General features: G+C 52.2%; 1 protein-coding gene across 3 annotated transcripts in view; it reads left to right on the top strand.

Moving 5' to 3' along the window:
• Positions 1–419: 419 nt before the first annotated feature.
• SGSM1 (small G protein signaling modulator 1) overlaps positions 420–25812 on the top strand; it is a 47731-nt gene continuing 22338 nt past the window's right edge. For 2 of the 3 annotated variants that reach the window (XM_084868133.1, XM_084868132.1), the window contains exons 1-9: positions 420–560; positions 654–697; positions 16936–17011; positions 18328–18490; positions 19325–19477; positions 21795–21862; positions 22383–22528; positions 22660–22791; positions 24878–25002. In XM_084868133.1, coding sequence (XP_084724259.1) covers positions 542–560; positions 654–697; positions 16936–17011; positions 18328–18490; positions 19325–19477; positions 21795–21862; positions 22383–22528; positions 22660–22791; positions 24878–25002 — 926 coding nt within the window. In that variant the 5' untranslated portion in view covers positions 420–541. Of the gene's footprint in view, positions 561–653; positions 698–10703; positions 10728–16935; positions 17012–18327; positions 18491–19324; positions 19478–21794; positions 21863–22382; positions 22529–22659; positions 22792–24877; positions 25003–25812 lie in introns of those variants that run through there. The other variant, XM_084868134.1, reaches the window with a different exon arrangement.

Raw genomic sequence — 25812 nt, 5'->3', positions numbered from 1 at the left:
GGAGGTGCAGGAGTGAGGAGGTGCAGGGGTGAGGAGGTGCAGGGGTGAGGAGGTGCAGGAGTGAGGAGGTGCAGGGGTGAGGAGGTGCAGGAGTGAGGAGGTGCAGGAGTGAGGATGTGCAGGGGTGAGGAGGTGCAGGGGTGAGGAGGTGCAGGGGTGAGGAGGTGCAGGGGTGAGGAGGTGCAGGACTGAGGAGGTGCAGGGGTGAGGAGGTGCAGGGGTGAGGAGGAGCAGGGGTGAGGAGGTGCACGGGTGAGGAGGTGCAGGAGTGAGGAGGTGGGTGCAGGGGTGAGGAGGTGCAGGGGTGAGGAGGTGCAGGGGTGAGGAGGGGCAGGAGTGGGCATGTGCATCTGGCAGGGAGGATCTTCGCACCGGGAGCCAGGGGGCCAGGCAGTGTGTTTCCGGGGGGCGGGGCCGCGCGCTTGACGGGTCCTGACGTCTTGGGGCGCCTGGTCCCGCCCCAACGCAGCCGCAGCTCCGGAGCCCAGCGCCCAGGAGCCGCCGCCACTGCGGGCGCCCGGGCTCGGAACGTCGCCCAGCCATGGCTTCGGGCCCTGCGGGTGAGGGGCGCGGGGTGTGGGGCGCGGGGATGGCGGGAGGGCAGCCCCAGGCCCCGGTCCCCGCTTCCTGCTGACCTGCTGTCTTGTCCACAGGGGCGGAGACCCGGCAGAGGCTGCTGCGCACGGTCAAGAAGGAGGTAGGTGGTGAGGTGGGGGAGGGAGGCGCCCCCTGAGGGAGGGGGCCGTCGTAGCCCCCCTTCCCAGAAGAGAGTCTCAAAGGTGGGGTTGCCCCTGGCAGGAGGGGGCGGCCACCTTGGCTGCGGGCTCACCTGGGAGGGCACTCACCCTCCCTGGGGCCTGGTGGCTGCTGAATCCGGGGGTGGGGCTTCAGGTGCGGGGGTGGGGCTCCGGGTGTCTTTCTGCTCCGTGCGGGGGTGAGTGCAGCCGGAGGGCATCCCATCCCACTGTGGGGCACTCCCGCGTCTGTCTGGGTGGAACCCCCCTCGTGGGAGAGGCCGTGGGTGGGTCTCACTACAAGGAGACAAGCAGCTGCGGGGCCCATAGGGCATGGGAGGCCTGGATGGGGACCAGACTGTAGGAAAGGGGAAAGATAACCCTGTGGGGAATAAAGCTCCCCGCACATCCCCATCCCCCGTCCCCACCCCACCCCCATTCTCAGTCCTTGGGCCACCCCAGAGCCGGAGGACTCCCTCCCTGAAAGTCTCTGGTTGGCGGGGTACTTCATTTGTGGGCATGTGCCCACCTGCCCCTGGTCGGCAAGGGCCTCTCAAACCCCCCACCCAGGAAGGAGGGTGAGCCGCCCCTCCGGCCCTCTCCCTCTCTCCCTGGACTGCGAGGACTATGTGCCTGCGTGGGTAAGGACATGCACCTGTTGTATCTGAGCATATCTGCGTGTTGTGTGTACATGGATCTGTATGTCTGTGGTGTTTGTATTTTTAGTATGCTACGTATCTGTGTGATGCAGGCAACTGTATGAATGAGGCTGTGACTGTGTATGTATATACGTGTGTACACCCACGTGTGTGTGATGTGTGATGCATGAGTCACTGGGTGTGAGTGAGACTGTGACTGGGTGTATTACCCTCCTCATGCCACTCACATACTCAGCCTGGGACCCCATTGCTGCTGCGCCGGCATCCCTGGTGTGTGTTGAGTCCTCAGCCTGTAGACCATGGTGGCTGGCTCTGTCTCTGTGTGTTTGGGGTGTCACATCTGGTGTCCTCATTGAGCACCAAGAAGCCCCTCCCCGCTTCATGGCAGCCAGCCCGCACTGGCAGCCTCCAGGCTTCGACCTGTTGCTGCCCCTCCTCCTCCGGAGCATCGGTGTGTGTGTGTGTGTGTGTGTGTGTGTGTGTGTGTGTGTATGTGTGCCCATGTTGTTTCAAGAAGCAGCCCCAGGTTGCATATCATGGCCTCTGAATAAGCAGCCACATAGAAATCCCTCAGAAAGGCCCAGAACTTTTCAGCTCAGCCGTCGTAGAGACCCCTGTGGGGACCTGAAGAAAGCTCTGTCTAGAACCGCTTTCCAACCAAACCGACAGACCCACACGTTATGATGACTATTTCATGGGAGGGGGTGGATAAACACCCCCACCCCCCAATATTGTTCATTGTTTAACCGAGCCAGATGAGTTCACCCGGAATGGCTGTGTGTTTAAGGAAATGGCTGGCTGGTTCCACTGGGAGGCGGCTGCAGGCAGATGAGCATGTCAGCAAGGCGCCCGCCCGGGGAAGGCAGTGCTTTCTGCCTCTGGGCGGGGCTGCAGTTGAGGCCCTGGTCTCAGCCCTGCCACCAGCTCCCTTGGTGCCCTTGACAAGTCCCCTTCCCTCTCAAGGACTCCGTTTCCACATCTGGAGAAGGGAGCATTGGTCCATTGCCCTTGGACATCCCATCATGCCAGTCTAGTTTGAGCTATTGGCCAACCCGAGGGGAGCATTGTCCCTGGCGGCCAGTGATCTGAGCCTGCATCCTCTCTCCTGGGAGAGGCTGGGTTTGGGGCGCGGAATGAGCTTTCTGCCTGGCTCCCAGCCAGGATCGTCTCCTGGTCAGAGGAACCTCCTAGCGTCCTGCTTGGACCTGAGAGGGGCAGGGGCAGAACCGAGCAAGTTTGGACCAAGGGCCTGAGTACCTGTTGACCCTGGATCTGCAATCAGAAGGCAGGGGCTAACAGTCACAGTTGGTGGCTGTTTCTGAATTCTGCATTTCTTGGGGCACATCCTCTTAGTGACCAGAGCTCGTATTCACCCTGTGTGCACAGTGGCTGTGGGGTGAGTGAGGTTGTCCCAGCTTACGGACAGGAGGCGGGTGTGGAGAGGGAGGGTGAGTTCTCAGAGCACAGGGCTAAGAAGGGACGGAGTCGAGGACTTACCCCCAGGTCTGTCTGAGCCAGGCTCTTGACCCCGTGTCACAAACACGCCTTCCACAGCTCCACAGCGCCGTCATTTCAGCACATGTGTGGGGCAGTTTCCACTGTGCAATGAGGACACTGGCCCAGAGGAGTAAGTGATGTTTCAAGGGTACATCCGAGTGAAGAGGAGCAAGTTCCAGTCTTCTGTCCTGCAGGCCCCTCTGTTTAGCATGGGTGCCCCTAAGGGCATGGTGAGCGCCAGTCTCCAGGGGATGTCTAAAAATCGGGGGGTCGGGTCAGCTGTTGCTTCTCCTCACGGTCTGGGTTCAGAGGAGCCAAATCCCTGCTGTCCCGGTCTGCCCGGAGGCTCCCCACATCCTTCCTATTGGAGAGGCGGCTTCACAAGCAGAGTCTGTAGGTAGGCCCGGCTGGTCTGCAAGCTTCGCCTGAGCCACTGAAGCCACAAAGGCCAGCAGGGGTTGTGGGGCCGGAAGCTCTGTCCAGTGCTGACTGAGGGAGCCACTGTGGAGGCAGGCCAAGGAGGAGGTTGGGATCCATCACCAGAGCTGGGTTCAAATGCCGGCGCCCTTATCTACTGAGGGGCGCCTGTGTGCCAGAGGCAGGGCGGGACTCTGAGGATGTGGCATTGAACACGATAGGCCCCGCCAGGCTGATCATCCCTTGGAAGCTCTTGGGGCTGACTTGCTAGTACAGGAGACAGACCCCAGCAGACATTCTGAGTGTAATTAAAAAGATAATTATAAGCTGTGCACCATGGTCCGAAGGAGAGGTACTTTGCAGCACAAGAAACGTAACAGAGAAGTAACTGCATGCATACATATCTTAAATTACCTCTGTTTAAGAAGATATGTAAAGGATATGTAAATTTATTTTTATGGATTTTTTTTTTTTTTTTTTTGAGAGAGAGAGAGAGAGGGAAAGGGAGAGAACGGGAGGAAGAAACATCTATTTGTTCCACTTACTTACTAGTATGCATTCATTGATTGCTTCTTGTATGTGTCCTGACTGGCGATTGAACCTGCAACCTTTGGCGCATGGGGCTGACACTCAAACCAACTAAGCTCCCTGGCCAGGGTAATGAGTAGGCCTTTCAGGTGAAGGTGGGAGGTGAGAAGAGACGGAAGAAAACCACTCCTGGCAGAGGGAATGCATCTGTGGCTGAAGGGAGCACTGTGAACATGAGTCACGGGAGGACTGGGGAAGGGGGAGGTCCAAGAGGAAGGAGAACAGTGTGGCCAGAGCACCTGGTCCTGTCACAAAAGCACGAGGGAAGGAGTGGGGAGAGCTCCGGGGGTGTGGGGAGAAGAGGGAGAAGCTGACGTTGATCGCTTGTAAGTTGCACAATCTCAGATGAGCATCCCTCTTTATATTCACAAGTGTCTGCGTTTCCGTTTATTCATAACGGAGATGAAAATTACTCAAGCATCAGGATAAACAATGTGAAAACACCCACCGCATTAGCCTGAGCTTTACCAGGGCACGCATCTTATTTTTTCCCATCTCCCCAGGCCCACCGAGGGAGAGCTGGAGGCAAGGTGGCCCCAGCGTGATTTCCTCCAGTTAAACCCAACCCCCTCTGTCCTGGCTCCTCTCCCTCCCCACCTCCACCACTTAATTTTGTTTTGGTTTCCAGAGAGAGCAGGCACTGGCTTCCTGTTGCCTTGGCAACTGCCATTAAAGGAGCTAGCCATGTGACTCAGAGTTGATAAAGGAAGCGAAGTGACTAACTGCCTTGTTTTCCTGCCTCCAGGCTGGGATTAGGAGGCCACTTAATTGGAGGAGAGCAGGCAGGGCCTCGCTGGCCAGAGGGCAGACCCCAGGAAGGAGACGGGAGGGTGCAGCGGTGCTGGAGAGGAAGCTGCTTTAGGTCTGTAGTCTGGAGCTGATGGAAGGACTATCACTGGGAGCAGTGAACACAAGGGCTGAGCTGGGCTTGCTTGGGGAGCTGAGCCTCCAGGGTCCTGGAAGGCGATTGGATGGGGGAGGTGGGCTGGACTTTCTAAGAAGGTACTGGGATGCCATGGTGATTCCACATCAACCCAGTGATTCATAATGAAGGTTCTTAATCCTCCCCCCCCGCCCCCCGCCAATAGGGTTACCAGATGACATACAGGTAGGTCACACAATTAAATTGAATTTCAGATAATGAATAATTTTTAGTATAAGTATATATTGCTGGATCTGGCCACCTTACCCAGAGGACATCTGGCAATGCTTAGAGACAAGGTTGTCACACCTGTGGTTGCTACTAGCAGCTGGTAGGTAGAGGCCAGGGATGCTGCTCCACTTCCTGCAATGACAGGATGGCCCCTCCACAAAGGATCCAGCCCACAGTGGCACTGCTGTTGAGATTGAGAAGGCTCTGTGCTGGGCACTGTCCCAAAGGCTCCCCAAATGTCTCCTCTTTCACTCTCGGGACAGAGAGGCCAGGATTCAAACCCACTGTGTCAGGACCTGGAGGATGGCTTCCTGACCCGGATTCAGAGAGGGCAGTGGTAGGGAGCCATGAGCTTCAGCACAGTCCCTGGAAACACGGTGTGGGTTCAGGTGTGTGCAGGGGAAGGAGATGAGTCAGGAAGAGTCCATTCGTTCTAGCTTGTGCAGGACTGGGAATGCCGGGCTGCAGTGTCTGCTCCATTCGGTGGTGGGAGCTATCGAGGACTGATGAGCAAGAAGGGTCTTGTGTGGAATTGTACTTGAGGAATTTTCAGCTGATGGCAGGGGCCAGGATGGACCCTTTCTGTTAGTTCTTAGATGAAAACTTCCTATCTTCCTTCCTCCTTTACTTTCCCCTCTCTCTTCCTCCCCACCTCCTTTCTCTCCTGCTTTCCTTCCACAAATATTTATTGACCATGTACTATGTACCAGGCACTGTTCTAGGATCTACAGATTGGGAAGTGAGCAAAGTAACATCCCTGTGAACATGCTTTCATGAAGCACACAGTCCAGTTGGGGGCCAGAGAGAGAAGCAATCTATATATATAAAAGCATAAGTGACTGTTACGACTGAATGACTGGTCGCTATGATGCCCACTGACCACCGGGAGGCAGATGCTCTTTGCAGGAGCTGCCCCCTGGCGGTCAGTGCATCCCCACAGGGGTAGCGCTGCTCAGCCAGAAGCCGGGCTCCCAGCTGGCGAGCACAGCTGTGGTGGCAGGAGCTTCTCCCACCTCCGTGGCAGTGCTCTCAAGTGGCAGCAGCAGGTGGGGCCAGGATGAGCAGCCGTGGAGCTTCGCCTGGCCAGGCTGGGGCTCCTCCCAGACCACCTGCCGCTTCGGCACTGCTACACCCCTCAGGAAGATGTCAGACTGAACCCAGATCGTGAGGGGGTGCAGGCCAGGCTGAGGGACCTCACCCGTGCACAAATCCGTGCACCAGGCCTCTAGTTAATATAGTATGTTAGGAGTGACAAGCACTGTGAGGAAGTAAAGCTGGGAAGGGCTGGAGACTGGTGGGAAGGGCTCACCAGAGGAGGGTCAGGGATGGCCTCTCTGATGGGGTGACATGAGCAGAAGGAAAGGAGGGAGCCATGCTGATGACTGCAGGAAGGGTGTTCCTATCAGAAGGAACAGCATGCACAAAGGCCTTGAGTCAAGCATGACAAGGGAGCCAATGAGGCTGGAGGGAAGTAAACAAGATGGAGGAGGAGGAGCAGGAGGCTTATCATCCTTTGGAAGCTTTGGCTTTTTCTCTGAGTTAATGGGAGCCACGAGAGGGCTTGAGCAAGAGGGGAACATGAACTCACCTATGTTGTAGGCTGCTCAGGCTGCAGGGCAAGCAATCATTGTAGGTAACAAATGGGGGCAACACGAAGTCATTAGGCTGGAGAGGAAGTTTCCATCTTGTCCTCCGGGCTCCCAGTTCTTGGGCAGGAAATCCCAGCTCTCCCTTTACTCCCCTGCTGGGCCAAGCGGGGGTTCCAGAAATGCCTGCAGAAGGAATCTAGGCATCTGGATGGGATATTTCGGGGCTCTCTGATGCTGGCAGGGTTGACTCAAAATAAGTTCTGTGTGTCACGCTCTCAGGCTTAAGACGGCAGAACTTCTCTCTATGAATAATGCAACCGTGTCTGCCGGTGCATTTTGATACTTTTTCCAGGTCTCGGACAATGCGGCTTCCAGGAGCTTCTGAGAGTGATGGCTTGGGCTTCAGCCCCCAGTTCACTGTGACAGCAGGGGTCCTGGCTTTCCTGCTTGGTTCTCTCTCCCGTGCAGGCTGGCTGGGTCTCCACTGCAGTAACCTCCCGAGGGGCTCCGGAAGGGCGTGGTAGCATTTGTTGCTGGTTGGCAAGTAGGAAGGACACTTTTGCCATCACCATGGGGAGTGAGGACACCTATGTCTTTGTCCCAATTCTATTCCTACTACCTGTGGCCTCCCAGCAGATCCCCTCTGCCTGTCCCATTCTCCTGCTTTCTAGTGGATAAGATTGGACAAGATCCAGGACTCTAAGAACCTCGAGTCATCTAATTTGGCTGACATCACTCTCCAAGAGCCAAGTCCTCTGATGTTTTCTGTCTTCTGAATTTGCCAAGTCTGTATTTAAGACTTATTAAAACTCCACAGTTGATAAGACTTTTTGGGAGCCTTCACTTCACATAAGGAAACCAAGGACTCAACTGCAGCCATTCTCATGTGTTTTTTTTTTAAATCCTTTACTGAGCATTTTATATGGATGACCTCATTTAATTATTTCAACACCCATGCGGTGGGTAAACACTCTCCCTTATAGATAAGGAAATTGAGACACAGAGATGGCAAATAATTGGCCTAAGGAAGTGGACAATCATCAGTGGCACAGATTGGGGCTCTGGTTCCAGAACCCTGCTTTTCATCACTCCGGAGCCAAAATCAGTGGCCCCTGTGGTTATGAGCTATCTGAGAGTGTAAAGTCAGGGAAAGGAGCTGGTCAGACCTAAGAGTTCAAGAGACATGGTGATACTTGGGCACGGAGTGAATTATTCTTTAATTCTTTAGTTAGTAAATTGTGTTTAATTAGTAATTTAGAATTATAGCAACTACCATTTCTTAAATAATGCTTTACTTTATCTCATTCAGCCCACAAAGCAATCTGCCTCTGGAGTAGGTACAAATAGAAACTCCTCTTTACTGATGAGGTTAAGAAGCTGGGCCAAAGTTACATAGCTGAGAAGCAGCAGAACAGGATAGTTTAGTGAGCTCCGTTCATTTCGAGTTGGATAATAACTTGCTCACAAAGCTAACTAGAACAATAAGTAAATATATCAACACAAAGTGAAAAGGAGAATGAGACACTAAACATAGATTTACTGGTTAAGGGGTTTGGGGAGGTTTGGATGAGTCCAGCTTCAGGTACAGCTGCATCCAGGTTTTCCAGTGGTATCATTAGGACCCCCCATCTCTCTCCACCTCTCTGTGCTTCCTTCCTCTGTGTTGGCTGTATGTTCTGCCCTCGCTGTGGGGAGGTGGAATGTTTCCCAGCAGCTCTCGGGGCACAATCTGCCAACTTGGCATCACAACAGAAAGAGAGCTCCCCCTTCCCCGTGGTTCAAGCAGAAGTCTGAGTCCTCGTTGGACCAGTTTGGGTCAGGTGCTGCTTTGGCGCCAATCGCTGTGGGATGGAGTGCTCTGATTGGTCCAGTCTGAGAGGTGACGTGTGGAGCCAGCTCCCTGAGAGCGAAGGGGTCCCAGAGGAGAATCAAGGTGAAATCAGGCAGAGAAGTCACAAATGTCCATCTCAAAGGAGTGAGGGCCCTGTCTTTGGAGCCCAGCCTCTAGCAGGGGACGTGTCCACTCTTGTGCTCTGTGCCTGGCTGCGGTCCCAGGTGCTGCCTGGGCACCCGTGTGCCAGGTGTCTGCCGGATGAGGGATGAGAGATTTCTACTCGGGGTGTACAGAGCCCTGAAATTGTACCAACACTTAGTACTTGGTGTGTGGAGAAGGTATCCTCAGTTATCATCAGTAGCTCTAAGTGGTCCACAAATATCCAAATACAGTTCAGAACCGCCCAGTAATATGCCAGAATGCACAGGTCAGCACAATACAGCGCCATGCTCAGAATGACATGGTGCCTCCTAATTTCTAACACAGTGAGCCTCTCATGGAACAAACCCTAACGAGAATCATAACTAACATCTATCATGTACCTCCTGTGTTCCAGATCTGCACTGTCCAGTGTGAGCCACAAGTCACATGCCTAGTTATATTTAAATTATGTATAATTAAGTTAATAATACTTCCTGTCCTGAGTTGGGTGGCTCAGTTGGTTAGAATGCCATCCCGTATACCTCAAAGGTTGTGGGTTCGATTCCTGGTCAAGGCATATACCTAGGTTTCGGGTTCAGTCCCCGGTTGGGGTGCTTGTGGGAGGCAACCGATCTATGTTTCTCACATCATTGTTTCTCTCTCTCCCCCTTCTGTTTCCTCTAAAAATCAATAAAAACATGTCCTCAGGTGATGATTAAAAAAAAGAAAAGGAAAAATTTGCCAGTCAACTAGCCATGTTTCAAATACTCAGAAGCCACGTGTGGCTAGTGATACATAGCATTTCCAGAGGTTCTGTCGTGTCCTAGGCTTTGTGCTAAGTGCTTTACACCCATTAACATATTTAATATTAAAAACCCCTCAGAGGGGTAGATCCTATTTATCATCCCGTATTCCAGGGAGAAAAGCAAAGCACAGAGAAAGTGAAGTCAGGTCACAGCTGGTGGGAGGCAGAGCCAGGATGCTAATCCAGTCTTTAGAGAATATTCCACTGCTTTCCTCCTAAGCTTGCCTCTAGGTGGTTATCTGTTTTCTGATGCACGCCGTGTGTGTTTTTAAGCAACCATCTGTGAATCTCATTTCTTACTCTCCTCTAGCCGCCCAGCCCCCGAAGTCTGGGCACCCTTCCAGAGAATCTAGGTACGCTTGAGAGTCTGTGTGTGTTTCTCGTGCAGGAGGCCCGTGGGTCTGGAAGCGGGGCGCGTTGCCAGGGGAGCTGCCACACGCAGTGGGCAGAGCACCCAGGAGAAAGCTGTCTGAGCTCCAGGATGTGGGCCCGGAACGTGACACAGGGTGCTGTTTGCTCTGGGAGTGGGGGGTGTCCTGGCGTTGTCTCAGGGGCCCACCATCTCTGGCGGTGACTGCGTGGGAGTGTTGGCGAGAAGGTCCTCCGCCAAGGTGCCCCCAGGATGGGGCACTGGGGGAACCCCCTTGTCAGGGGCTGTCTGAGGCTCCTGTGCAGGACGGTGATGGGAGGCCCGCTTATGGGAACCCCATTCTCAGCCCCAGAATATCCCTCTGTCCAGGTTGTGGCAGGTTGGCCAGTCTGTACTGCTACGGCATGGTGCTGGCGCCTGTTTATAGCGCACCAGGAAATCATTAACTGGGGTAGGCTGGCAGCAGCCCTACAGCCACAGTTAGGCCAGGTTAGGAGGAGGAGCTTTCTGACGCTCCAGAGAGCCACGGGCCACACTTTATCCTTGCTGTCCCCTCCCCTCCCGCTCACTCCCACACAGGACGCAGTGCTGGAGCACACTCCTGTGGCTTTGCTTTGGGAATCTGAGGATGTCAGGGCGGGGTGGAGGTGTGGAGGAGGGTGGGGCAGGCTGTCCAGGAACTGAGAGAGAGTCCAGAGGAGGAAGCCATGAGCCATTGGCCCGTGGCTGGTGGCTGCCGAGCTCCTGCCCGATGCCCTCAGGCTTCTCTCTCTGGAGGCCCCAAAGCCCCCGCAGGCCATGAGCGAGGATGTGGAGGTGCCACCTGGAAGGAGGCGCTCAGATCCCTGCTGACATCCTCCATCGGTGCAGAGCGGGAAAAGGATTCTTTTTTTCTTTCATTTTTTCAGAGCAGTTTTAGGTTCACATTAAAAATGGAGTGGTAAGTACAGAGATTTCTCATATACCCCCTGTTTCTACATCCACAGCCTCCCCTACTCCCAACACCCTGCACAGAGCGGGTCATTGTCACCCATAGTCCACGGGTACCTTTGGGTTCACTCTCAGTGGTGCCCATCCTATAGTTTGGGCAAATTCATAATGGCATGTGTCCACCACTGTAATATCATACAGAATAGTTTCCCCGCCCTAAAATCCTTTGTGTTCTGCCTATTTATCCCTCCTTCCCCGCCAGCCCCTGGCGATCCTGGTCTTTCAGCTGGTTCCATAGTTTTGCCTTTTCCAGAATGTCATACACTTGGAACTACTCGGTATGGGAGAGATGAAAACTGGTGCCTGGGGCAGAGGGGAGGCTGGCAGGTGCTGCTGAGCCCCGGGTCTTAGAGCGGGGAGCGGGCTGTGAGTGTGACAGTCGGCTGACTTGGGCTAAGGGGGCAGGTGCATTGGCCGCCTGGCTGCTTGGGTCCCCACCTTGACCTGGGACAGTGGAGTCGGAGACCTTGATTCAAACCCCAGCTTCTTCACAGCCAGATGACCTTTGCCCCTCCCAGATCAGCTACCTCATTATGGGATCCCTGTATGGCACGGTTATTTTGATTTTTTAGGCTAGTGCGTGTAAAGCTCCCACTCGGCTTGTGGGAAGCACCTGTATGTGAACCTACTATGTGCTAGGATCTATACAGGGCAGACAGTCACGGGTTTGAATCTCCATCCTGCCATTTGCAAGCCACGTGCTCTTGGGCAAGTCATTTAACCTCACCAAGACTCATTACCCTGAGGATTAGGTGAAATATTGCCCCTAAGCTTGGTGCCAGCACACAGTGAACACTTCATAAATAAATGCTGGTCTTCATTACATAAAACTTACTATGCGGCTGCTCTTGTGTTTAATGCTCTTGATGCATTATCTTACACCTGTGAGGCAAGTACTAATGCCACCCATTTTACTGATGGGAATGCTGAGGCTCAGAGAAGGGATGCAACTTGCCCAAGATCACGAGTGCAAGAGCTGGGATTTGAATTCTAGAAGATTGACTCCAGAATCCAGTACTCATAGGCATAAAGGGGTTGGGGTGGGGATAATGTTAACCTTGGAAGTTTAAGGAGAGAATGAAACGAAGGGCGCCAGGTCCTAGAGTAGGGGTGTCGAACTCAATCAGAGAAGGGGCCAAAATCTAAAATCCAGCCTAAATCGCGGGCCGAATGGTTTACTGAACAGTCATAAACTGACAATGTCATAAACTGAGAGCGGTGTGCAGTGATGACAGCGCGGTGCGGGCCACATTGCAAGGCCTGGCGGGCTGGATTTGGCCCGCAGGCCTTGTGTTTGACACATGTGTCCTAGAGGATTCGGTGGCTTTTCCAGAGCTGGGGATGGAGGTGGGGATGGATGGGAATATCAGGTGGAGGGGACTGTGACAGCAAAAGCAAGGTGGGGGTGGAGTCTCGTGGGTCCCGCAGGCGGATGGCACGTGTAGCCAGAGCTCAGCATGTGGGAAGGGGAAGGGAGAGGATTTGGCAGGAAAGGAAGATGGGGCCACACCGTGAAAACAGCCACAGCTTGCAGGGCGGCACCATCCTCCACCACCCCCTGCATCGTGTCTGTTGGTGTCTAGGCTCGGGAGCTTCCTAAAATATTCCTATTTCCCCCACCCACCGTCAGCCCCGTTCCTGCCCCTCCTCTCTCTCACCTCCTGCCTGCCTCGCCCGTAACAAAGTAAAAAATAAAAAGCCGCCCGCTATTTCCATGCAGTGCCTTTCCCTGCCGCATTGTCCCTGCACCTGTTCCTTCCTCTGGGCTCCAAGGCGGCTCCGTGGGGGCAGCTGCAGGGGAGGGCTTCTTCCTCTGCTTTAAAGTTGGGGAAACCGAGGCCCCAGAGTTCCTTTCTGCTTGAACTTCACCTCCCTTAGGAAGCCCTCCTGACCCCCTATCCACCCAGTTTCCCATTGATATTCGCTTAACAGAACCAAGTTCTGCTGCTGCCGAGGACGGGTCTCATTGTGTACTTACCCGTTTGTGTGATTTACTTAATGTCTTTATTTTTTGCTGGACTGTAACCTCCATGTCGATAGGGACTCTAGCCCTGGTGGTTGTCAAGAGGCCTTGGAGTCATCCCCCTCTCTCCCCCACAGGCTGTTATTTTTAAAGCCACCTCACGGCCCCCAGGCCTCCTACTTTAACCATTCTCTCCAGCTGAGTTTCTTATAAACCTGAGTCAGGTTGCCTGGGGGCCTCCCTCTCACAGGCCAGTGCTGGGTCAGCATTAGTCACCCACCTGCACTGCCAGGCACCCGCCACCTGCGTCAGGGCTGAGGCAGCAGGCTCTGAGGAGCAGGTGGCAGCTTGGTGATGTTTATTTAAGTCTGTTATGTGCCACAGGCACTGCGCTGGGTGCTTAAACCAGGGGCCCAGTGAGCCAAATGCAGCCCCTTCTGTACTGCCCCTGGGCCAAGAGCAGTTCTGACTGTTTCACAGGGTTGTACAAACGAAAGAGCCTATGTGACATGGACGGTTATGATTGGAAACAGTTTTGCAAATTGAGCAAATAACATGTCAGAGTGCCTGGTTAAATTTGAATTTCAGAAAAACAACAAATCTTTTCATATGTGTTCCATGCAACATTTGGTACCTATACTAAAAAAATAAATTAATTAAAAATAAATAAATAAAAATCCTTTTCTTATCTGAAATTTGGATTTCACTGGGCACCCTGCATTTTATCTGGCAGCCCCAGCTCAAAACCTAAAATAGTTGCTGTCTGCCTCTTTCCAGGAAAAGTTTGCCACCCGGCCTTACACATACAGGGGTCAGAAGGCCTTAGGGCACTGCCCGGAGCCGAGGTCCATAAGCACTGGTTGCTGGTACTGGTGTTACTAATCAGAGTGATCACCAAACAGATACTGAGCACTTTCCGCATGCCAGGCACTGTGCTAGGAGCGCCAGATCCACGTGGGATAGACAGACACTAAGTGGATAAACCCACAGATGTGTGGGAAAGTCAGGCCGAGCGTAAAGCCAGACACTCTATTTTAGACAGGGTGGTCTGAGCTCCCATCCTTTTTTGAGCTCTGTGCATGTTTTGTTTTGTTTTAAGCTTTTAAAGCAGGAATTTATATTTAGAATCTCTCAAGAGACTTTAAAAAGGCCCAAAGACATCCAGGTTTAATAGAAGATCATCCGGAGACAGTGTCTGTTGGTTTCTCCATTACTAAAGCATCTATTTGATCCTTTTTAATGATTCTTCCAGTTAGTCCTGGTGATTTCCTCTGATTCCTGGTATAAGTGGCCATCAGCTCACAAACAGTGACAAATTTATTATCAGAAATAATCACGAAACATCTGCAGATTCCGCTCCAATATCCTTCCTGCATTCTTTGAAACCAGGTCCAGTGATTATCAGTTTGGGTAGAGGAGACTTTGGTGAGTGTCGTCTGCAAAGACTGTCATCGTCTGCAGCTCTTTCAGACAGAAGCCAGAAAACACCCTTCGAGACAAAACACCCAGAGCTCGGCCCACATAGCAGCCCTGAGAGGTGGTGTGGGTTTCATCCCCATTTCACAGATGAGGAGACTGAGGCCTGAAGTCACCCAGCCAATGGCAGAGCTGGAGTTTGGTGGCCCTCAAGCTCTTGTTCTTACTCAGTGCACTAGCGCCTTTTTTTAGATGGTGCCAACGTGTGCTGGGTCCTGTTTAGGCCCCTGGCCTGCATTTTCCACAGTCCTTTTGATACCCCTGAACACTGGGCTGTGTTATTTCCTTTCGGAGCTTAGAGAGCAGGAACACAGCAGTGTGGACCTGCAGGGTTCCAGGTGGGCAGCATGAGGGGACCTGGGTGTGGGCAGATGGCAGATAGGAGGAGGGGCATAGACAGGGCAAGCCTGGGAGCCCCCAGGGGCCTTCCTTCCTGCTCTGCATATTGGCAAGGATTTCCCTGCCAACTCCCTCCTGAGATTAATCCTCCTTTTATGTTGTTTAAATATTTGCAGGAAGAGGGAGGGATGGTGGGAGGGCAGGGTTGGCTTCCAAAGGTTTGCAAGGTTGGACTGGAGATGGGGAGGGCACAAGCTCTGAGGTCTGACGCGGAGGGGCGGGGCCAGGCCGGGCCCACAGGCCAATGAGCCCTGATTTGAACATCCTTTGCCAGGTTGTGGACTGAACAGTTACTGTCGGCTCAAGAGTCCCTACCGTTTGAGAATTCCTACCACGTGCCTGGTGCAGGTCCTGTCTCCATGACCTCCTTCAAGCTCTCATTGCCCCTGTGAGGTAGGCGTGCTGCTGTCTCCATTTCCGATGGGGAAACTGGTCCAGCACCATGCAGCTAGTGATGGCCAAGGGTTTGACCTCAGGTCAGTGACTCCACATTCCGGCTCTCAGCCCCTTCCAGCTGCCTCCTGACATCTTGTCCTTCACATGGCTCTCCCTTGCTCACAGGTCTGTCTGGTCTGTCCCCTGGGATGGGGAGCAGCATCTGTCCTCCTGCGTGAGGCAGTGCAGTCTTCTGTGAGACTCAGTGACCTTCGGGGAGGAGGGCTCCCGGCCGCATTGCCTTCTCCATCTCCTCTCCTGGCCTCAGGCTGTCGGCTTGTTATTAACTAGGGCGAGGTTCTACCCAGGACAAGAACCAGCAGAGCCGTGGGGAGGAGTCCTCACTTGCTGGAACCCTTGGTGCTGCAGTGCCACCTGCACCCACTGCCTGAGACCCATCCCCAGGCCAGGAGGCCTGGGCCCAGACAGCCACGGCTCCTCCCGGTAGCAGGCTTACGGGCTGTGTGACTGAGAAAGGGTTGTCCTTCCTGAAATTCAGGACCCACAGCTGTAAACAGACAGCCTGCTCTGCTCTGCAGTGTGGACTGGACACAGTGTGTAGTCAAGGTGCCAATAGGAAGCAGATGGTTCCCCCAAACGGAGTGAATTAAGGTGACTTTAATAAAGGGGCTATTGACTAAGGCGAGGGGTGCCGGGAGACAAGGGAGGGTGCAGCACCCTGTGGCTGTTTATGGGGGCAAGGAGGACCAGAAACCAGCACTTCCCCTTGCCTAACGGGTGCGAGGGAGAAGCCAGAAGAGGGGGCTGGCTGTGTGGGAGGATCCTGGGACAGGAGCTCTGACTGCTCGGGGTCTTCCTTAAGGATTGTGGGAGATCATTTAGATCCTCCCGGCTCCTTTTCCTTCCCCACTCTCCCTCTCCTCCATCCTCTCCAGTCTTCTGCAGTCTGAGTGCTTGAGAATCACGGAGAAGGCTTAGTAAAAACCCGAGTCTGATTCAGTGGGTCTGGGTGAGCTTGAGCATTGCATTTGACCCCGTTCCCACTGGTGCTGGGTTGCGGGACCCTGCATCTCTCTTAGCTTGTGCTGCCTTGGGCCTCCCTGGAGGGGCTCCCCGTCCAGTGAAAGCTGCCCTGTCAGGACCAGCTCCCGGCCTGGCGCATCAGAGGTACTGAAGGATTTGTTGAGTGACTGAATTTAGCAGGAAAAGCATGTAGCCTGGGAGTCAGACGCAGGCTGGGATTCTGTCTCCACTCGGGGTGAGTTGCTTCACTTCCCTGAGCCTCTGTTTCCCCAAATAAGTTCACAGATCCAGCTGGCAAGTGACAACTAGGGATTTGAAACCAGGTCTGCCAGATTCCACGGCTGAACTCTTATGCAACACCCTCCTGATTCTTTTATATACCTGTTTCGTGCGTTCGTTCGTTCATTCATTCTCCCTCTCATTTAGAAAATATTTATTGGGCACTTCCTGTGCACCAGGCACTGTTCTTCCTATGCAGCAGGCTCCACGGGCACAGCAGCGAACAAGGCAGATGAGGCGCTGCCTTCAGGCAATGGATATTCTAGAAGAGGAAGACAGATAGTAAACAACACTTGGGGTGGGAATGGTGTAAGTCTTCTTTCTAGAATGGGATGGATGGAGGCGGGAGGGCTGCCTCAGGTACATGGTCAGGGAAGGAGATGACGGCTTGTGTGACACCCGAGAAGAAGACTGCCATGCACGGAGCCTGAAAGAAGGATGCAGTACAACGTGAGGGGCGGAGTTATCCCAGGCCATAGGCCCTGGACTTCAGAAGACACGGTGCACAGGGTGCAGAAGGAAAGCAGTTATCAGAATTCCCCAGCCAGCCTGGGAAGGCTCGGGGGGTGTCTGCACTCCAGGCCGCATTGGCGTCTCCCCTCCAGCTGCCTCTGCCTTCCAGGTGAAGCAGATCATGGAGGAGGCCGTCACACGGAAGTTTGTCCACGAAGACAGCAGCCACATCATCTCCTTCTGTGGTGAGTCTGTGGCCCGTGGCCTTACACTGTGGCTGCTTCCTCTGTGGGCTGCCTTGGGGAGGGCGTGTTTGAGCAAGGTTCTCACAGCATTATTTTGCCGTGTAACTTGGAAGGTATTTTTGGATCCCTTCATTAGGGAATTGGGAAATACAGAGAAGTCTAGAGAGGAAATTAAGCATGACCTCTGTGCTCATGAAGAGGTAATCATGGTTAACATTGGAGGCCTGGCTTCCTCTGCTGTGGGCTCAGTTCGCACGGCCCTGTCCCATGCGGCAGGGGTCCTGCATCTGAGGGCTGGACTCCATGTCCTTTCCTCACTCTGCCTGCGGCTGGTGCAAGTGACAGGAGAGGATGGATGGGGACTTTTTAAAACAGAATTAGGAGCCGTGGACACATCCTGAGGTCCTGAGGGATCCTGCCTAGCTGGCTCAGCAAAGGAGGCAGGCCCAGGGCTCAGAGCGTGACTCACTGCTCTCCTTGAACCAGCTCCGCTCACAAGGTTCCAGAAATAACCGCACTGCCAGTTCTTACTGTACATTCCAAGTGGCTAGAGAGTCACGTGTTCTGCGTGTCCCTGAAGCCAGGATTCAGCTCATCATCAGTGTGTACACACAAGCAGACATGTTTCTTTTTTTTTTTTCTCCTCAAAAGCTATTTATTCTACGATTGGAGTGTCTCGTAATGAAGGACATGCAGTAATTTCCCCCTCCTGGTCTTAGCCCCAGGAAGCTTCTGCTCAGGTGACTGGGGACACCACCAGGGTTCTGTTATACGGTTATCATGTCAGCTGTTCCTGGAGCCTCAATAGTGATGATGATGATGATGTGGTTCCTCAACACAGATGATGCTCAACAGTCCTGTGGTCCAGTCTCCCCTCCCCCTTTAACAGGAGGACTAGGTTACCATCAGAAAGCACTCATCAGGACCCCGGCTCTGTGCTAAGTGCTTTTCATGCATTTCCCCCCTCATTCTAACAGCATCCTTACGAGGTTAATGTTCATACTGTCCCCATTTTACAGATGAGGAAATAGACTCGGGAAGGGGAAATCATGGCCTAAGTCACACAGCTGTGGAGGGGCCGGGAAAGGATGTGAGAGGGGTCTGACCTTGGGCTGTGCGTGTGGGTTAACCACTAAGCTCTCTTTCTCCCTTTCGAGGGGGTTGAAGGTGGAGAGGCAGACGTGCTTTTCCCTGTGATGTAGTCACACATCTGTGATTCGGGGGGGAGGGGGTCCACTCTCCCAGGTGCCTGTGTGACTGAGCTGGGTGCTGGGGAGCATGCGCAGGGCAGGGCCTGCTGACCGTTGTCTCCGCAGCGGCTGTGGAGGCCTGCGTCTTGCACGGGCTGCGGCGGCGGGCGGCTGGCTTCCTGCGCAGCAACAAGATCGCGGCTCTCTTCATGAAGGTGGGCAAGAGCTTCCCGCCAGCTGACGAGCTGAGCCGCAAGGTCCAGGACCTGGAGCAGCTGATAGAGAACGCGTGAGTGCAGAGCATGGTGTACAGGCTGTGTTAGTCCCCCAGACAGTCAGACCATGCTCCTCGCTGGGCGCTGTGAGAGCTCCGGCCTCCTAGCACTCTCTCCGCTCTCCTTCTGCTCCTCTGACCTGTCAGACTCTTTTCCACCCCAGGGCCTTTGCTCACGCTGTGTCCTCCGCCTGGTTCTCATCCCTCATCTTCCATGGCTGGTTCCTTGTCATAGTCAGGCCTTCCTGAGAGTGAATTCCGACCCTCATCCCCTTTCTCTTTCATCTCATCTTGTTTGTTTTCTTCCCAATTGTTGTCACCATCCGTAATTATTCATTCGTTTGTTTGTTTACTATTTAGTTGCTTATTGTCTGTCTCCCCTTTCTGCCTGAATTCCATGAAGACAGGCGACTACATCCTACATCCGTGTTATTCCCCATTATGTCCCCAGCGTCTGCGAGAGCCTAGCACCTGGTCAATGCCCAAGAAACAGGTGTTGAGTAAGTGCCTCCTGTGAGCTCAGTTCTCTTCTAAATGCAGCAAGACCGACGTTGAATAGAACCAGTCTGGTCTTGTTCACATGGGCCACAGTTTCTTGAGAGAATATCAGGATGAGATTCTAGCTTACCCATCAATAGTGTATGAAATTGTCTCTTTTTACCACCTTTTCACACTCACTGGGTATTATTTTTTCCCCCCAGCTTTTTACCCTTTTGCCAAGAGCAATATGGTTTTAGTTGCCATTTCTTTGTTTCTTAGATAGGTTTGCTGTTTTCCCATTTGCATATTGATCCTGTTGGATTTTCCTTTTTGGTGAATATCTTTTATCCTTCCTTACTGATCTCAAAGGCGAAACCAGATCCAGGGCCTCCAGGAGAATGTGCGGAAGTTGCCGAAGCTACCCAACCTGTCCCCACTTGCCATCAAGCACCTGTGGATCCGCACGGCCTTGTTTGAGAAGGTTCTGGACAAAATTGTGCATTACCTTGTGGAAAACAGCAGGTGAGCTGGAAAGACCTAACACCTGGGTGCACTCTGCCTCCACCTGTTGGCATTCATGGAAATTGCACCCCTTGCGCAAAACCACTTTCTTTCCCCCCCCCTTGATGTGCACTTGATTTAAAATTATCAAATATAGATCGTCCGGACATTTGAATCTGAACTAGCCTAGCTTAGAACCTTTGGAAGATCCAGGTGTTTAGTAACAATGCGGGGTATTCGCATTTGGAGTGGGTTATAGGATCTTGAGATTTTGATGATCTTTCTTCTCCAGTGAGTTAAGTCCAGTCTACTCGCCAACCATATGGCTGTAGAGAAATCATTTAGTGTCTCGGTGCCTCTGTTTTCTCTTTTGGTAAGTGGGATAGGGATTGCCGCCACTCCGAAGAAGAGATGAGAAGGGGAGTTAGTCATTTTGGAAATGAATAATGACTCTTTTTACATTTTCTCTCCTAGCTCAGAATAACCTGATGTAAAGGTTTTATAGTATGAGTCCCCTTGGCAAGCACTTATCCCTGTATTCATATGTTTACCCAGATAAGTAGTGATCACCTTCTATGCACCAGGCACTAACCTAGATGTTGGGGATACACTGCTTTTACCTGTCATATTATGCCAAGAGCAGTGGCGAGCCCTGAAGAATCTATAGTTTGAGATTCCTCATGGCCGGTACTCCTTTCCAGCCAGAGAGAGAGAAATATCTAATAATCCCCCCATCTCTTGGGATGTGAAAGTACCTGTTTGACTTAACTACATATTCACGCACAGTGGATATTAGATAATAAAAGAATATCTTTTATTCTTAGCCTGTTTGCTAGGAAAATAGATGAAAGCACAGAGCAAGGTCCTTTCCCTCATGACGCTGACATTGTAACAAGGGAAACAGTCAAATAGCAATTTAATAATGTGTGGTGAGTGTTCCGAGACAAGAGGGTGGTGGTTCATCTCCTTCCGGTGCTTATGGCAAGTGTCCTGGGAGGTATGACAGCTAAGCTTCCATTGGAGAGGTGTGTGGGCATTAACTAGGTGAAGGGGGTGGGGAGAGTGTTCCCCACAGAGGGAACAGCAGGTACCCTTGAGGCAGGAGAGGAACTGAGTGAAATCCAGGCTCTGGGGCTGCAGTTAATCTCTTCACCTTCTTGTAAATTGTAACCTGTCTCTGTCCCCTGCCCTGTCCCCAGAGCCTCTGAGGTTACTGCCTGTGGTGTGCAACCTTGTGTTTTATACTGAATGTGTCAGTCAAAAGGAATGGATAATTAGTTGACCATCAATGCCAACCTGCTGTTGCTTCATTAAACTTTTTATTTTGAATTTTAGATTCACACAGAAGTTGCAACATTAGTACAGAGCGTTCTTGCCTCCCCCCAAGGATAGCATTCTACACAACCAGAGTACAAGACTCAAAACAAGAAATCGCCATTGGTACAACACTGTTAACTAAACTACAAGCTTTATTTGTGTCTCACCAGTTTTTACATATGCCCATGTTTTTGCTATATAGTTCTATGAAATGTTAAAACATGCTGTTTCATGTAAACATCATCACACTCATGATGAACTGTCCAACAGAAACCCATCGCCTTAAAGCAGTGGTTCTCAACCTTTTTAATGCATAGACCCCTTCATACAGTTCCTCATGTTGTGGTGACCCCAACCAAAAATTATTTTCGTTGCTACTTCATAACGGTAATTTTGCTACTGTTATGAATTGTAATGTAAGTATCTGTGTTTTCCTATGGTCTTAGGCTCTACAGCAGCATTTCGCCTAAGACCATTGGAAAACACAGATATTTACATTATGATTTGTCCACATTAGTTATCTGGACAGGAAGACCTGTTCATACAGCCTTTTGCGACAGCCACAGCTGAAAAGCATTTTATCGCCTCAATAATATTAGAAGGGTAGATATCACCTGTGCCTCCTAATGACGTCCTGTGTGAAATGGAAGATGCGGTAGAAGCAGACAAAACCAGCCAGACCTCAGCAGCCTTCCAATTATTCCCATTACCTCATTAAGGCTTTTATTTCAGCCGTGTACTCAGCAGTTACATGCTCAGCCCCAGAGAGGGTGAGTGACTTGCTGGAGTGACCGCGCTAAAACCAGTGCCTTACATCTGTTGCCTCTCTTGAAAGTCCTTCCAAAAACCCTCTGAGATACATTATCACCTTCCTGTTCCAGATGGGGCAGCTGAGGCTCACAGAGGTAACCTCATCACAAGAGGGAGATCGAACCCATTCTGTCCGCTTTTAACCACCAGGCCATGGTGCGCCCTCTGCCGGTCACCTCCCAAACCTGCATGTTCTTTCCTCTCTCTCTAGCAAATACTACGAAAAGGAAGCACTTCTGATGGACCCTGTGGATGGCCCCATCCTTGCGTCTTTGTTAGGTAAGCAGTCCAGCTCTCTGAGCTTCATGTGCATCTCTAGTCTCCGCTCACAGAACCCCTCCTAAGGGCCTCTCTCACCTCCCTCCAGCCTCCCCCATCAAAACTCACTTGTGCCGAGACCGATTTGGCTCAATGGATAGAGCGTCGGCTTGGGGACTGAAAGGTTCCGGGTTCGATTCCGGTCAGGGGCATGTACCTTGGTTGTGGGCACATCCCCAGTGGGAGGTGTGCAAGAGGCAGCTGATCGATGACTCTCTCTTTCATCGATGTTTCTAACTCTCTATCTCTCTTCCTTCCTCTCTGTACAAAATCAATAAAATATATTAAAAAAACAAACAAACAAAAAAAACTCACTTGTTCCCAGTCTGCTGCTCCCAGGGTCTTATTTCTCGCCTTAGCAGGACTCTGGGGCACCCTAGCTGACCAGATGAGAGGGATAGTGCAATGGGTGGCCCACCTGGTGGCAGATGGGAGGGCAGACTTTCAGGGGCCAAGGATTACCAGCCCCTCTGCTCTGCAGTGGGGCCCTGTGCCCTGGAGTACACCAAGATGAAGACGGCGGACCACTTCTGGACCGACCCCTCTGCCGACGAGCTCGTCCAGAGGCACCGCATCCACAGCCCGCACCTGCGACAGGACTCGCCCACCAAGCGCCCAGCCCTCTGCGTGAGTGGGGTGGGCAGTGAGACCCCGTGGGGGGATCAGGCTGAGTTCCTGACTGGGCATTGGGGCAGGGTATGGAATGGGGTCTTGAAGGTCACTCCAGCCTCATCCTCTGCCTCCACTCTCACTGCCAGATCCAGAAGAGGCTTTCGAGTGGCAGCATGGATGACCGCCCGTCCCTCTCCGCCCGTGACTACGTGGAGTCCCTGCACCAGAACTCCAGGGCCACCCTGCTGTATGGCAAGAACAACGTTCTCGTTCAGCCGGTGAGAGCTCCTCGGGGGCCCAGGTCTTCCCCTGGGAGTCTGGCTCCGTCTTATAGAGAAGTTCCCTTTGGCTCTAGGTTGCTCAGTCATTCATCCATCCACCTACTCACCCATCTATTCATTCATCTGCTAGTATTTCCGCTACCCATCATTCATCCGTATGCTACTATTTCCTTCTTTCATGCATCCACATGCCAGTATTTCCTTCTATCAAGTCCATCCATGCATCCATCCACATGTCAATATCTCCAGCCAGCCAGCCTTTCACTCCTCTTGCAGTGCCTCTAGCCACCATCTCTCTGTTCCTGCACTTCTACCATTCCTTCATCCATCTTTCTGTATTTATATCCACTCACCATCCATCCACCCATTTGTCCATTTATTTTCTAGTCCATCTGTCCATCTACCTGTTCACCCAGCCATCTCTTCATTCATTCTCTCATTGCTACTCATTCAGCACACCTTTATACAGAACCTGCTAAGTGTTAGATGCTTAGGATATCGAGATAAACATCTTCATAGTTAATATTTATTAAGCACTTTCTATGTGTCGGGTACTGTGCTAAGTATTTTTAATTATATCAACCATTTAAACTTCACAACCACCATTGAGGCAGGTGCTGTTATCATAGCTGATTACACTGAGGCCCATGAGGGCAGAGTAAGGGACAGAGTTATTATTATTTAAATTCAGGATGGCTGGTGCCAGAAGTTGCCACTCACCAGTCACCCTCTGTGCCCTGCACTGGGCCAGGCCCCAGGAATAGCGATGAGTAAGGCATTTCAAGCCCCTACCCTCATGGGACATTAGGGTCAGTGTAGTGTTTGGGCTCAGCTGAGAGGAAGCAGAGGGGCAGCTGTTGGCTGCCCAGCTCTGTGGTCACAGTTACCATCACTGGGTGACCCTGAGCAAGTCACTCCTCAGTATCCATATCATGGTGGGTACAGCACCCTATTTCCTGACACCTAAGAAGCATCCATTTAAGATGCACCATTTTTTTTTTAACATAACTATGAGCAAATTAATAGCGCTATTAAATTATATACAGTGTTTTCTCTCTACTTCGAACTTCTACTTTATGTGTTTTGCAAGCTCTTTGAGATTTATTTGGATATAGTTTTAATAAATGCCAGGCCTCCATCCTAGAACTTTTCTCCATATGTGCACAAAACTTAGTTGAAATAACAATATGAACATCTGTGACTGAATTGACATGAGATCAGGCAGTGATAACGGCATCCCAGTGGTAAGATGCTGCTGATTGTAAGATGCATCCTCGTATTCAGTCACATTGAAATGTGAGAGACAGGTGTGCATCTTATCATGGATGAAAGACTGCATCTGTGCTCCGTGGTGGAGCTGCAGGCTTGGGTGGTTACATTGGGACGTGTGACCCTGAGCCCTCCTGGATACATACCAGATGCTCAGTAAATGTTAGTTGTTGGTCTCCAAATGTTGTTGAGGTGAATTTGGTGGAGGAGCTGCCGCCTCTATGGATGAGGCTTAGAGACACCCCTCTCCAGTCCCTTCCCCACTTGGGATCCAGTAAAGCAGGTGAGAAGCTCTGCAGGCAGATTGGGAAGCCAGGGGCTCAGGCTGATGGGCGGGGAGGGTGCTGCGAGTATTTGGGGAGGGGCTTCTGGGTAATGTCTGGGGAATTGGACAGAGATTAGCTGTAATTTTTTTCTCCCTTAAGACTGGCTAAAATGATGGTAGATAAATGTCTTCTGCTTTGAAAAGGTGATGTTGTCAGGGACAGAGCTCCTTCTTGGTTCTAAAGAATTCCCAGGTCCACCCTTGCAGCAGGGCCCTGGACTCCGAAGGGAGGTGTGGGTGTGAAAGAGCTAGGGGCAGGCAGCTCTCACAGCTGGGTCCACTAATATAACACCCATCCTGGGTGGTTGGCTGCAATAGCTTTGCTTAGTATGGCCACTTAGAAGGAGGTTCAGGGTCTTCCAAATAGCCATGACCTTGGAGGGAATGACCCAACCACTTGGTTCCGGTTATGTGTCCTTGAGTCAGATGGACCATGTTAACTGTTGATTCTGGCACTACAACCAAGCCTGAGTCCTTCTCTCTCTGCAGAGGGATGACATGGAGGCTGTCCCAGGGTACCTGTCGCTGCACCAGACTGCTGACCTCATGACCCTGAAGTGGACACCCAACCAGCTGATGAATGGGTCTGTGGGAGATCTGGACTATGAGAAGAGGTAGGGCGCCAGGTCCCTCCCCTTCCCTTGGCACAGGGAAGTTTGTGCCCCGTCCCTTGTGCCCTGACCCTGCTCCATCTGGTTGTTACAGCCGCTTGGCTGGCCCAGCCACCCTGTGGCAGTGGCCTCATGGGTAACTCAAGAACTTGGGAGGATCCAGTAACTGACTGGAAGAATCTTAGGGTGTGGGAACTATGCAGAGCCCTGGCCAAAACACCACCCAGAAATATCTTAACCAAGATTTCATCAGTTTGGCCAAATCAATTGAGAGTTCCCAGGCTAAAGACTACCATTCTAGGAGTCCCCTGTCCCACAAAAATAGGCTGACACTGGCCCCATTTGTGCTCAGTCCTGACTGAGAGAGAGTGTGGCCTTGGCATAATATGGCGGTGCAATGGGGAGGGGGGTTGCCTCTCATGCCATTGGTCAACTGCTCCCCACAGCAAGGTCTCTCGTGTGGCCCCACCTCGAATTGTGTTCTGAGGGGGAAAGCTGAAAAAGGAAAACCTGAACTAAATCACAGGGCCCATTAGCCAGTACCTTTTAAAATGTACCAGTGCTGTAGTGAGCCCTTCAAATAGGCGATTCTGTTCAATCCTCACAGCAGCACTGTGCAGTGGGCATTATCCTCATTTTCAGAGGAGGAATTGTGGCTCACAGAAGCCTCTACGTCATACTGCTGGGACCCACCTGTGAAGTCAAGGCGGTTGAATGGCTATTCTGACTCCTGCCGTGGACATAGGGTGGCCTGAAGTTAGGGTCAGCATTAGTCAAGACTCAGGTACCAGTGACAGAAAACCAAAATCAAGC

Source organism: Pipistrellus hanaki, assembly GCF_964339955.1.
Source record: "Pipistrellus hanaki genome assembly, chromosome: 19".
NCBI classification, from domain to species: Eukaryota; Metazoa; Chordata; class Mammalia; order Chiroptera; family Vespertilionidae; genus Pipistrellus; species Pipistrellus hanaki.
The sequence above is the reverse complement of the archived record's forward strand: the minus strand, read 5'-3'. Positions and strand labels throughout refer to the sequence as shown.